We start from the raw sequence: 14,580 nt of genomic DNA on the forward strand, positions 1-14,580 counted from the left end.
ATTGGTCATGGTTTTTCTTTTACTGTAATTCATCTTCAGTTCTACCTTTGTCGATTCTCTATCTAGTTCTTTCATTATTCTTTGTAATTCTTCACTTTTTTACTCTTTTACTTGTTCTATTCTTCTTTGTGCCACTATAATTATTAGTTTCTATTGTTGATTGGTCATGGATTTTGTTTTACTTTAATTCATCTTCAGTCCTATCTTTGTCGATTCTCTATTTAGTTCTTTCATCATTCTTTGTAATTATTCACTTTTGTCTGTTATTAATGCAATATCATCAGCATACCGTAAGTGATTCAGTTATCCTACTATAGTTGTTTGAACACGACATCTTCTAGCGCTTTGTTGAATAGCTTGAGTGAGATGGTTTCTCCCTGTCTTACTCCTCGGTTCATTTTAATAGACTCCGTTCTTTAAATCATTAAAAGATTACAGAATAATTTATAAAAAAATTAGTAAATCATTTATAAATTGAAAAAGAAATTTGCGAAAGAAAGAAAGTAAGAATAATATTTTATATATTTGGCTTACCTAAATTTTGTGTTGCGTATTTGTCGATGTTGTATCTCAGCATCTCCTGCAGCCTGGCTTCCATCGGATCTCCTTTAGGGATAAGACTTTCGCCAAGTCGTCCTACCATAGATCCAGGAGCCATTCCCAAATCCTCGGCAAACTTGAAAGGCCCTCGATGTTCATCAAACCTGTACGGACTCTTCAAGCTGTCATCGTTTCTGAGAAAATTATTGACGGCACACATCGCGGATAAGCTGATGTTGTTATTGCTGACGTGGTGGTTGTTGTTGTCTTCCTGCGGACTCTTTGGATTGCCGTTCACTAGGTTCTCGTTGGGCGACTGCTGGCAGCCGTGTTCGGAGGGTTGCGGCGTCGAAGCTGTGCTTTTCTCGGCCGTCGAGTCTGCGTTCACGGGGGTGGAGCTCTTCAACGGAACATCTAAAGAAGCAGAGGGTGATTTTGGTGTTACACGATTGTGTTCTATGTTTCTTCTCCAGGAAGAAACTATTTCTTCTCCTAGCAAACTACCGAAAGCGTCAACGTTTTGAAAGGGTGGAGGGAGGATTGGAGGGGTTAGAGATAGGTTAGGGGTTTGTGGCGGTTGCTGTTCAACCCCTAGAAAAAATGTAAACAAGAGTTACAACAGAGGAAAAGATGGTAGATGTGTTAGTTTGTGTTTTGGGCGATGTTAGGGTAAAACGAATGTAAGTTTTAGAGGATAGGAAAGGGGTAGTATTAAATATTGTTATTTAGATGTTTGTCAGGAGAAAAAGTACAGTATGAAAATTAAACATTTGATTTACAATACATAATATTTTTAAATGTTTTTAACCTTTCAAAGCAAAAAAAATATTTTTTTAGTTATCACTGATACTTATTAATTATAATAGCAATAATTTAATTAATTATAATATAATATTATCACTGATACTTATTACTGCGTAATAAAAAAAATTTGAATAATAGCAAGCTTATAATTTGATAATAGCTTAACGGTGTGTAGTCGGACAAACTTTGATGTATGGGAACACTGGTGTACTTTCAGCATTACTAATTAATATACATATTGTATATGTACTTCGAAGAGTTATTTACACAAGCACTTGAAAACTGTACAGAAAGGATCAAGATAAATGGAGAAAATATAAATAACATTCGTTTGGCCGACGAATAGGCACATACTTAGAAATGATAAGTATGAGTTGTTATAGCTGATTATTAAGGGTAAAGGGATTCTGGTAAATAAATACGCTGGCCTTAAAAACATTCGCTGAACCGGGTTAAAGATACAGCTCGTTAAGAAAATATTTATAGAGATGAATTTACAATGGATATAACCATAACCAACCTTCATTAGTAGAGTCAGCACTAGAAGAGGAAGAAGAAGAAACAAAAGATGGGGCAAAATAGTACACGATCATAAAATAATAACAAAAATATTAACAACAACGTAAGAAACAATTTAATAGGTACTTAAATAGACTGTTACTACTTACTGAATATATTTTAATGCGACTAAATTAACTAAGATGTCTATTGGTGTAAATCCAATAAAAGCACTGCCCATCTATTTTCTAGTAAATAAAAATCCTATATTATACTCCACAAATATGCTCATAAATTTAACAAAAAACTCAGCGGCTGACGTCACATTATCTACACTACGATCGTTTAAAAAGCAAACCCACACACGTTGACAGCATCACATCATAACAATAAAACTACTTTAAATATTCCAATCTTTGATTTATTTTATGTGGATTCCATTTCTCTATTAAAATCTATTTTCATATAACAAAATAACTTGCGACCGAAGAGTTACGAGGCAACGTTTACATCAAGTTTGAGAGACGGTTTATAACGGTAGTTAACTTGGAAATGATCCTATAAATTTTCGAAGATACGTCGACGTGTTCTGAAAATGTGTGTACTTTTACTTTGAGCAATCTGCTTCTTCTTTAATCGTAGATTTTTTTTCTCTTTTACGACCTTCTGAAGACTTGGAATTGTTAAGAGTAGAAAACTAGAAAAATCTAGCGTAAGATAGGAAGAAATGGAAGAAAACTATTGAAGTCTTGAGCCTCAAGGGCCTGTTTAAGCTGATGTATATGTTACCATTAAAACCCGAATTCACTAGGAAAAACTAGTTTTAACTATGCGCTTTAGACAATTCTAGTTTTAACTAGTCAAAACTAAATTTGACTGCTAAATTCACTAGTTAAAACTAGAAATCCCACACGAATTTCACTTAGAGTAGTTTATAGTAGCTCAAACTAATTTTTACTGGAATAACTAGCAAATACCAGTTAAAATCGTTGCGAGAAGAGACAAATACGATTTGGACTGTTCGAGGCAGTGTTAATGACAAAGGCGACCGGTCGGTAAGAAACTAGTGTGTGCAACTGTTGATTTTTCTGCACAGTTTTTATTGGTTATATTACGCTACTGTGTATTATTCACCATGAGTGATACTGTCGAAGATCAGGTTGACAGTAGAGATATAAGAACGCGGAAAGAACGTTTTTTGGAAAAATTTTACAAAAGAAAGAGACCAAGAAGAAAGAGAGTCACTACAATGTTGTGACAAGATGCGGAACTGTCTACCAAGAAAACACCGTTGCAAAATCGAAGACTAAAACGATATAGAATTGTTGAAGTTGGCGAAATAAAACAGTTCGTTTCTAGAATTGAACCCATCAAATATATTATGTACCTGCTGAAGACATTTTTGACATAATTGAAGCAGCCCACGTTGCTATTGTTCATGGAGGTCGGGTTAAGTTGAACACTGAAACCGCCAGAAAATACGCACATATAACAATTGATATGATCAATATTTTTATATCAATGTGTAAAACCTAAAGCGAAGACGGGTCTTGTGTCAAAACCTATATTGCAGGCAGAAAACCAAGACACAACCAGAGGTTCAGTCGAGCCAGTTAACCAAGACATCGAGAAGATGTTAGCAGGCTGGATTCAAACACAACAACGTGGTCAAAAGGATTTGCTTTCGTACAATTATTTACCGAGTCTTAGTTGATTCTGAAAATTACTGAGAAGTTTAGTAAAAACTAGTTTTGACTGAAATATGTTTAGTCTGAACAAGAATTAACCGATAGTTTAATTAACTGATTCATAGTTCTAGTTTTCACAAGTTAAAACTAGAATTGTGTAAAGCGCATAGTCTTTTTTTTAATGGCATGGACTTTATGTCATTCAGCCAGTCACAACATGAGTATTAGTGTCATGTGTAGTGTGTATGTTAAGTAAGTGTCTTGTTACTTTGCAAAGTCGACGTCATTTTCTTTGCAAAGAGACGCTAATTGTATCCGAACGTCTGCGGTCCCTCCGGTGAGTACCGATCACAAAGCGCATAGTTAAAACTAGTTTTTCCTATTAAATTCGGGTTTTAACTCAAATCGGGTTTTTATGGTAACATATATAGCCTAGGTTTCATCAAGTTTGAGAGACGGTTTATAACGGTAGTTAACTTGAAAATGATCCTATAAAGATACGTTAATGTGTTAAAAATGTGTGTACTTTTACTTTGGGACAATCTGCTTCTTCTTTTTTAGCAGTCTTAATCAAATCATATATGTACGTATTCAAATTTACTTTGATGCCAAAGGTTCAACTTTTCTTCATCCACTGAACCAATATTTTTACCTAAATTATCAATGACGTAGTTCTAAAATATGTTAAAGAGATACTACCCTTTTGTAAGTGTTACACTGAAAGGTACCCTTTACCCCAATATAAGTTTTATATGATATATGACGATGATTAGAGTTTCTATATATGTGTCATTATTTGAGCTAGTTTTTGCCGGGTTCTACTTACTACTTTTATTTATTTCCATTATATTGAATATTATCTTGTTTTACATCTTCTGCTCATTTCAGGTTTAGTCTAATAGACTCAAAAGTGCCTTAAGAATTTAGATACTTTATATTACTTACGAAAAAACTCACGGAACCTATAGATACAAGCAATGGAATGGATTGTGACAGGATTCACTAAGCCCTATGTTAGTTGAATGATGGATAAAATCATAAAGAGCGTAAAGGAGGATCTTGTATTTAATCTGTGAAGATTACTTCGTAGATTTAATGCAAGAGTAAAATAATTTAAAATGACGATTTAAACTCAGAAAACTAGAACAATGGTAATCAGTAAGGAACCAATACGATATAAACTGTAAGTCGATAGATTAGCATTGAACAAGTAATGGAAATAACGTACCTAGGAACTACAGTTTACTGTAAAGGGGCCGAAATCATTAGACCGAAAACAGTAGACCGAACTCATTAGACCGAAAATATCTATATCTAGCAGTGGACAAGCGAAGATCGAATGCTATGATAACTGAAATAATGTATCATGTGAAAACACCCAAAAATTCATTTTTTCACTAATACATTGTAAAATTTAGAACATTAGCGATGAAACACGGAAACAACAAACAAATTATGACTTAACAACTCCATTTACAGACGGAATAAAGACAATTATCTTCAAAAAAAATTATTACCAGCAAGTAATTAAACAGAAGGTGGTTTTCCTTTCTAAAATGTCATGTAACTTTTTTATTGCCATAGCGATATGTTTAAATATCTGTGTTGTATATGTGCTGCCTTAGGAAACCTAATTTATTATTACTAGTTCTTGAGAAACAGCGTTTTTATTGTTTTTATGAACAATTGTATGGTTAATTTCGTCACTATGAGAGCCAGTTGATTCTTATTTTTTACGAAATTTGAACTAGTTTCTTTTTTCGAGTACGTTAATGTAATTGAATTTTTATGACTGCCGAAGGTCTCGACTATGAACAAATTCTATTTGAACTTTTATTGTTATTCGCTACACGGACGTACATTGTGAAATCATTTTATAACTAATAATAATTAGCAATATGTATCTATATACGGATATACTATGGAAGCTCTCTTTACATTAAATATATTATAGTGATTAATCGATGTATGTACAGTTTATTTCTTCTTGGAAAGGCGTGTGGCAGAGTCATTACAAGCTTAACGATATTTTTGGATAATAAGATAGTTGTAATGATTGTTATAGTACACAAACTCTGTAGGATAGGGATAGACCAAATATTTAGAAACTGGAATAAATAAATTGTCATTTCCTATATTTTTTCTCTTGCAGAATTTGTAACATTCATGTTTTGCATGCATATACCACTGTTGGTGTTAATTACACAAAAATATGCAATTTGGTACATCTTGGTACATTTTTTGACGTAAAACTTTATATAGGACACATGTATGTCTATCTAATTCACTAATTTTGTATGCTTGCATTTAACTCGTAGCCGTGGCTGTCTTTACCGCTCTCATTTATGCTTACTAGAAAGTTCCTCTTTTAATTCTTCTTTACAATAATTGATCTCAAAGTTTCTTTTAATCTAGCTCCTGGTTCTGTTAATTCCACATACTTGGAGTTACTGTAGTTGTTAACTTTTTCTGCTGTGGTTTGAACATACTACTCTTATATTTGTTCCGTGGTGGTGTGTTGACGGAAACAATTAAATAAAATTACAATAAGTGTAAGACAACGAACAATAATATATTTATTTATTTTTGGTTAAAAAGGCGTGCTTATATCTCGTAAGAGGGTTTGTTATTCTTTGCAGGACGAGGGTTTGTGTCAGACTGCCTGTGGATGAACTAAGAAGATTAGTTTTACATTTCTGTGGTTTTTAGAGAAGTTAAAGACTGATTTATTGACATAAGGAGGCTGTCCCTTTATCGTCCCGTAATCTATTATGGAATTTGCGTTTACCATACATAAACTGAACAGGTAACACAGGTTTCTTAAAATTTAACAGACCCTTTATGCATATGGCTTGTGAATTTTAAAATGGGACGTATTATTTCATTTTGAAAAAGTTATTAAAAATTAAAATTAGCAAAATAGTAATTGAAGCGTGTCGCCACCTATTATATCTGCAAACCTAGATATAATCGTAGCACAATCAGCCTAAACCAAAATTTGATCTTATTATTCCTAAAGTTCCTGCTCTATTTAATTTATTTTCTCCTAGTATCTATTCTTGAATGGCGGCCAAGACAAGAGACATATCGAAGCAGAGAATGACCGCCGACTAGATGGAAGAATGATATAAAGCGCATCACCACAAATTGAAAGCAGGAAAATTGTATGGGAGGCCTACGTTCAGCAGTGGTCAAATATATGCTAATTGATGATGATGATGATGAGTATCTATTCTAAATACAAATAATAGAATGTCATAAAAAGGAGGTCAAATTTTTAGAATCCTCATGCTAACATTACTGATTATCAGTATTATTTATAAATTAAATTATCCCCTTTATAAATACTGTTAAACTAATATTCATTCTTTATTATCCATTCTCTACACTTCACTTGATTTAATTCGAATTGCTGCCATTTAAATATTTTATTATCTATTTTTTATTTTAATTCTCTTTGGTTTATTACCTATTATATTCAATCGGTATTAATAAAATATAGCATTACTTTCGGAAGCCATTTATATAAAATAAAACTAAAAATATGGTCTATTATACTATTTTCCCATAATTTGCCGAAATTTCTTAATAAACTTAAGTTTTTTTAACCCATTAATATTCTAATACCCGAATCTACGAATCATCAAACATCAAACAACCTCAATAAACTTCTATCTATTCAAAACATCTACGTTTTTTGATTTTGATTCATGATTTCCTCTTCTATGCTCCAGAGGACCGATCTAATTAAAAATACAAAATTCGTATTAATTATTCTGTTGTGTTCATGAGTTATGTCTCACTTTTTTTGGGAAATTTGTGTTATGAGACTAACTGTACCAAACAATGAGATGTTATCTCGCTGGCTTTGTTGAGCTTCTTTGATTCGTACTAAAATTATTATTGGATTATGCGCAGGGTCGGACCAGTCACAAATTGCCTGCCACAAATTTCTTATGATTCGTAATAAATAATGACACTTAGGACAGCTAAATATGACGATGTAGACAATTCAATGATTCATATTTATCCTCAATTAACCAATGTTTTGTATAAATAATTTTTAAAATTCTTGTATCCAAAGAATATCAGTATCGTCCATCAATTTTGTGACCCTTAGACAATTATATCCAATCCTGTTACTTTGTGAAGAAGCTTGGGGCATCCACGACCATTTCTATTTATTTCTGAAGATGACATCTTCAGTCGCGTTTCCCTATATTTTGGTAGGCCGTCCTCTGCTTATTTGTCCTATTACATTCCATTTGAGTGCTTGTTTTGTTATGTTTGTATTTCCTTTCCCCAATGTGTTACCCAAGCAGTTCCATATTTTCTCTTTATTGTTATTCTGATTGGTTTTTGTTTAGTTTCCTCCACAATTCTTCATTTGTTATGGTGTTCTGCCAATATACCTTGAGAATTTTTCGTGGGCATCTATTTAGAAAAATTTGAATTTTTCTTGCGTTTTCTTCTGACATTGTCTATGTCTCACTGCCGTATGGTAGATTTGACGTTACTATTAAATATTCTCATTTTAGTGTTTTGGGTAATATTCTCTATATTGTATATAATATGTTTGAGAGGATTCCAAAGGCCTATTGTGCTTTTCATATTTTGTGTTTATTATCTGCCTGGAAGGAAGGTAATTTAAAGACCGATACTGATGAAATATTGGAAACATGGCGAAACTACTGTGGCGAGCTATATAAAAATAACGAGGTATCAGCAGAAAATCAGTGGCCTTCTGACTACCCTAGAGAACCTACTGTCTTACTCCTGAAGTCAACGATGCAATTAAATCACTAAAGAGAAATAAATCCCTAGGCATTGATTCAATACCATGTGAAATACTACAGTTACTAGGTGACAAAGGATTACATATCATCAATTCTATCTGTGTCGCTGTTTGGAATTCAGGAAAATGGCTATCTGATTGGTGTACCTCAATTTATATCCCACTACACAAAACAGGAACTACTATCAGATGTGAAAACTACCGCACACTGTCACTAATAACACATGCTAGTAAAATCTTGTTGCATATCATCAAAAACAGATTAAAAACCTATCTACATTACCAAATACCTCAGAAACAAGCGGGGTTTGTAAAGGGTAAAGGGTAAAGGTACAAGGGAACAAATCCTGAACCTGAGACAACTCATTGAAAAGTCTAGAAAATTTCAAGTACCTATGATTATATGCTTCGTTGACTGCCAAAAGGCATTTGATTGTGTAAGCTGGATAAATCTGTGGTCAATTTTAATAGAAATGGGCGCACCAATGCACCTGGTGACACTTATTAAAAATCTGTACCAGTCTAATATAGCGACAGTACGACTAAATCAGAAGTTCTCAAACCAATTCAAGACCCAGAGAGGTGTTAGACAAGGATGCGTGTTGTCACCTGACTTATTTAACATTTATGGTGAACAGGTCATGAGGATGGTTTTAGAAGGATGGGCCGATGGAGTAACAGTAGCTGGTAGGAAAATCTCCAATTTAAGATTTGCTGATGACACTACACTTATAGCAGCAAATGAGCAAGAAATGTTTGATCTTCTGCGAAGAGTTGAGTACGAAAGCAATAAAGTTGGTCTGAAAATAAAGCTAAGACAAAAATTATGGTGGTCGACAGATTTGACACTATTCAACAGACTAACATGTTACAGAAATACCAGATAATAAACACCTTTGTCTATCTCGGGTCTAGTATAACTAACGATTGTAACTGTGAAACAGAAGTTCGGAGACGTATTGGTATGGCAAAAAATGCGATGAGTCGCCTAACTAAAGTTTGGAAAGACAGATCTATCTCTCAAAATATCAAGATGAGACTGGCGAATGCCCTTGTATTCTCAATATTTCTATACGGAGCAGAGACTTGAACTCTTAGCTTATGCGAGCGCCAAAAAATTGATGCCTTTGAGATGTGGTGCTGGAGAAGAATGCTGCGCATACCTTGGACAGCTCATAGGACAAACGTTTTCATTCTAAACCAACTCAATATTAAAAAAGGCTGTCCACAATATGTCTGCAACGAATTCTGCAATTCTTTGGTCACGTGGTTCGCAGAGGTGACGACAGTTTGGAGAGATTAATTGTTTCTGGAAACGTTCCGGGGAGAAGATCAAGAGGACGATCACCAACTAGATAGTCTGACCAAATAAAGCATTCAGCCGGAAACTTATTCTGCAAAGCTCTTAGAGCAGCTGAAGATAGAGACCAATGGAGAAACATTGTTAGGAATATTGGAAGAAATCACAATCCTCAGTAATGGGGAAAAGACAAGAGAGAGAGAGAGAGAGAGAGAGAGAGAGAGAGAGAGAGAGACAGATAAAAATAGCCTTAGACAATTAATCAATTAAAAAATAATGGCTTTGAAATTACAAAGTAGTCATCGTAAGATATCATCCGAGAAAGTGGTTGGATTCTTATAAAATTGGCACAACAAATGCTTAGAGAGTCGATTCCTTATTATATTAATGTACACATTAAAAAATGTGGCATCCGTCTTTACGACTTTTTTCATATATGCATACCTCTTCAATATTTGTTTCTTTTTCTTATTTTCTATTGGCGACTGGCTTAAGATTGGACGTTTTCATGCCGGTAAATACTTATTTTGATAAATATTTTGCAATTTTTCCATTTTTTTATGAACCAAATTTTAGTTCTTGCGGGCTACTGGTTGGCAACCAATGAACTAGAGCATTCATAGTCCTTATTTACATAATATGTCCATCCAATATTTGGTTTTCAGCGTCTTCTATTTTGCACTGGTTGAGCAATTGGTATTTTTTTCATTTTTAAAATTGCTTGAAAGATTTTATGCTCATACTACACGCAATCTAGTCATACAGTGGGTTTAATTTTACTATTAAAATTTATTCAAATTAATTTTTTGTTTGTATAGGTGCCCCAATTCCGGCTCTGTATTAATTCTTACCAAATTATTATTAAATTGTACAGATAAAAATCACGTTGCTCCCGATTTCGACACCAAGCAATCATTTTAATTGTTTTTGTAGTCATGGATACATATTGTTTCCTCCACTTTCTTTTCTAATTGTTCATCTAAAACGCTGCATTTTACTTAATGAGGGAAGTAAAAAATTTCGAACAATTTTAAAGGAATTAAGTGATATATCTTGTGTGACTTGAATGTTTATCATTACGGATCGTAGTAGGCATAATTGTTCTGTAAAAAATGTCACAAACTGTGAAATTTCTACTGTTGCGGGCACAAATTATTTTAATTGGAAGGCAAAATATTGTTGACGTCAAATAATACTGTTAAAATTAAGAATAAATTTGTTAAGCGTATGAAAATTGAATATATTTGTTAACCGTTTACAAATTATTAAGATTTTTCAACCCGATCTATTTCATGGAACGGCAGCAGTAACGACACTAGTAAGAAGAAGATTTAAAAATTACGGGATCTCAAGATTCGGATAAAAGGTTTATTTTAAAAATTACTTTGCAATGCAAAAGATAAAAATAATATCCAAACCAGTAGGATCGGTTTTTTAAAATCATCTGCAGTAAGTACCTAACCCTCAATATTATAAGAGTTGCATTCAATATAAGTTTCATTAATACAACAAATTATAGTATAGTATAGTTTACTTTCATTTAAATAGTACAGCGAATAGTTACCTTCAATCTCCCTTGACGGTGACTTATCCCTAGTGTCTTGTACAGAAAGATTTTTTGATTTTTCTAACAATAATTCTATATTTTTCCCTTCGGGGGTATTGGCTAAGTCGGATCGCAATATACTGCAAAGAAAACACGCATTAGTAAAATAAACTAAATAAACAGGATTGCGAGAAAGTCTGACAACACGGTAATTTCTCGGAAACCGCTTGAACGATTTTTATGGATTTTGGTGGATGAGGGTTTTTTAATGCGGCCGATATTATAGTGGTAACTACATTGTTAGAAAATTTTTCGTTTTTCTGGAAATATAACTTTCTTATTTCAAAAGGAATACCCTGTATATTTTTTGCGTTTTGGAATTCTTAAGGGATACTGATTATTTTTTATATGATATTCCCTATACCTAAATGCCATAATTTCGGAGTTATTGCTACATTTATCAAAAAAAAAAAAAAATAAATAAACAATTTATAAAAATCAATTTTTCGGCCCGGGTAGACATTATTTTAGGTTCCTTGGATAATTGTGAACAAAAAAGGTGTTTTGTAATTTTCCTCTAAAGTTATTTGTTTCCGAGTTATGTATAAACAATTTAAAACGAAAAATGACGATATTTTAGGTTCAAAAACACAAGTAAATAATATTATTTTTGAAACTACGAAGTGCCTAAATTCAAGTTCAAGCCCTATTTTATCGGCTACCGATAAGTAATTTGGTCTTGTTTTATTTAAAATATTATTTTTTAGTTGTTAATGCAGCCCAATCGCCCATTCTCATATGCGCTTCATTAATAATTAAAAAAAAAAACAATATTTTAGAATAGAACGTGCCAAAAATTCTTATAGGTCTCTGATAGAAAAAGGTTTCGTATTGAATTTACTTACTTTGTAATTTCAAAAATTATTTTTTTTACTTGTGTTTCTGAACTTTGAAAATAGTCAGTTTTCGTCTTTTCTGTTTTAAATTGTTTAAACTCGAAAACGATTAACTTTAGAGAAAAATTACAAAAGAGCTTTTTTGTTCCCAATGATCCAAAGAATCTCAAATTATGTCTACCCGGGCCGAAAAAATTGATTTTTATAAATTGTTTAAAATTTTTTTTAATAAATATAGCAATACCTCCGAAATTATGGAATTTAGGTATAGGGAATATCATATGAAAAATAATCAGTATCCCTTAAAGATTCAAAACCTCAAAAAATATACAGGATGTTCTATGTGAAATAAGAAAGTTAATCAGATTTCCAGAAAAACGGAAGACTTTACAACGGTGTAATTACCGCTATAATATCGGCCGCATTAAAAGACCCTTACCCATCAAAATCTATAAAAATCGTTTTAGCGGTTTCCGAGAAAATAACGTGTTGCCAGACTTTTTCGCAACCCTGTATGTTTTTTTCGCCTAGAAACAGCTGATTATTGGTTTTAATGAAAACCAATGATGTTTGTAAATACGGTTCCTACTTTATGACTCAGTTTGGCCAATATACACTACAAATTAAAATCTTACCTGATTTCCCTTTTCATTTCTTCATAATCCTTTTGTAAATCCAATTTGTTTTCTAATCGTACAATCTGTTGCCGTTTTTGTTCCAATTGGTCTTCTAAAATAGTAATTTGGGACATGGACGACTCCTGAAGTTTCGTCAGACATCCCTGTAGCCTTTGTATTTCTTCTACTAGTTGATTTATCTGTAACAAAAGAAAGGAAACGATAAGTAAACTGCGAGAAAACAAAAAAATGGTCACTAGAATAGTCTTGAAATATTTCAGTATTATTAATAAAGGTTGAATCTAAGTATATCCCAATTTCATATAATTATCATAAAAGAAAAAAAAATTTGGTAAAAAAGGGGCCCATATTAGGACCTTCTACTTTATATATTTTTTCAATTTATTGGCACTACAAATGGGTTAAAATAGTGAAAAATATCCCCAGAGATATTCCAAAAATAAAAATACCATGGTTTTCTACATCAAAAATTATTCGGCCAAAAACGTTTTTAGACTCTTAGCCCCACTCATAACCCCACAAAAAAAAATAAAAAGGGGTTTTTCGTTTTTTGGCGATATCTTCGGTTTGAATCATAGTACGAACTTCTTTTTCCTTCGTTTTGTAGGGTCTTCTATTGCCTACAGCAGAGTATTTTTTTCAAAAATTTTGGCGCGCTGTTACATTTTTTTGCTTTAGAAATTTTTAAATTTTGTTTAAACAAAACAAAGCCGCAAAATGCCAAAAAAAAATATTATTTATTGGTTATCAAATTATCTTCATAATATTTTTCGGTAAAAATAGGTTTTCGGTATTTTCTTTAAACATTTTGATGCCTGATCTGCCTTACTCTCCTTCAAATACATCCCAAAAATGATCAAAAACATTTTTAGACCCCTAGACCTGAACGTAACCTCAAAAAAATCAAAACGTATTTTTCCGAATTTTAACGATATCTTCGTTTCTGATCATCGTAGAAATTTCTTTTTTTCTTTTCTTTTAATTTGTAGGTTTTTATTGCTTACATGTTATTCTTTACAACATTTTTGGTCCGAAATTAATTTCTTGTCGCTTTTAAATTTTCTTAAAATTTTTATATGTCAGAACGGTTAAGTAAAATACCGAAAATTGATTTTCCTTATTTTGACAATGATGTCCACCCAATAAAAATCTGAAAAAAAAATCATGAAGATAATTTGATACCAAATAAATAACATTTTTTTTCGGCATTTTGTTCGGATTAGTTTTTTTTAAACAAAGTTTAAAAATTTGAAAAGAAAAAAAATGAATTTTGCGACAATTTTTTTGAAAAAGATACTACTACGCTGTAGGCAATACAAAACCCTACAAAATGAAAGAAAAAAGAAGTTTGTACGATGATTCAAACCGAAGATATCGCCAAAAAAACGAGAAACTCCTTTTTAATTTTTTTTGAGGTTATGGGTAGCACCAGGAGTCTAAAAATTTTTATGGTCGAATAATATTTGATGTAGAACAGCATAATATTTTTATTTTGGGAACATCGCTGGGAGCATTTTTCACCCTCTTAACCGACTAGACCCTTTAATAACCCTTCAACAAGTAAATTTTCTTTGTGATGTTATTTTTAAAAGCGCGTCTTTTCTATTACAGCGATTTTTTCTCTTGTACCGATGTAATCGCTATTAGCGCGAAGTAATCATTTCATTCCAATCGAAGAGTTTCGCTTTCGCCCTCCAAAATCCAATATCCTAAGGAACTTACTACACAAACTTACAATTAGTGATGACGTAGCATCAAAATCAATCAATTGCTACGGAAAATGAAGACATTATATTAATCCTACCCTATAAGGTGAATTTCAGATGCATTGATTAATTTCATGGGGTGGAGAGGCACCCTTCTGCTCGATTAATT

The 14,580-nt window shown here is 32.6% G+C and overlaps 1 protein-coding gene across 5 annotated transcripts in view; it reads right to left on the reverse strand.

The window, feature by feature from the left end:
- LOC114332157 (homeobox protein cut) overlaps positions 1–14,580 on the reverse strand; it is a 366,341-nt gene that overhangs the window by 51,686 nt on the left and 300,075 nt on the right. For 4 of the 5 annotated variants that reach the window (XM_050645993.1, XM_050645994.1, XM_050645992.1 and 1 more), the window contains 3 exons: positions 12,703–12,884; positions 11,190–11,311; positions 535–1,131 (listed from right to left, as the gene is read on the reverse strand). In XM_050645993.1, the coding sequence (XP_050501950.1) occupies positions 535–1,131; positions 11,190–11,311; positions 12,703–12,884 (901 nt within the window). The remainder of the gene's footprint in view (positions 1–534; positions 1,132–11,189; positions 11,312–12,702; positions 12,885–14,580) is intronic. The other variant, XM_050645995.1, reaches the window with a different exon arrangement.

The sequence above is a fragment of the Diabrotica virgifera genome, chromosome 3 (genome assembly GCF_917563875.1).
Source record: "Diabrotica virgifera virgifera chromosome 3, PGI_DIABVI_V3a".
Classification (NCBI taxonomy): Eukaryota; Metazoa; Arthropoda; class Insecta; order Coleoptera; family Chrysomelidae; genus Diabrotica; species Diabrotica virgifera.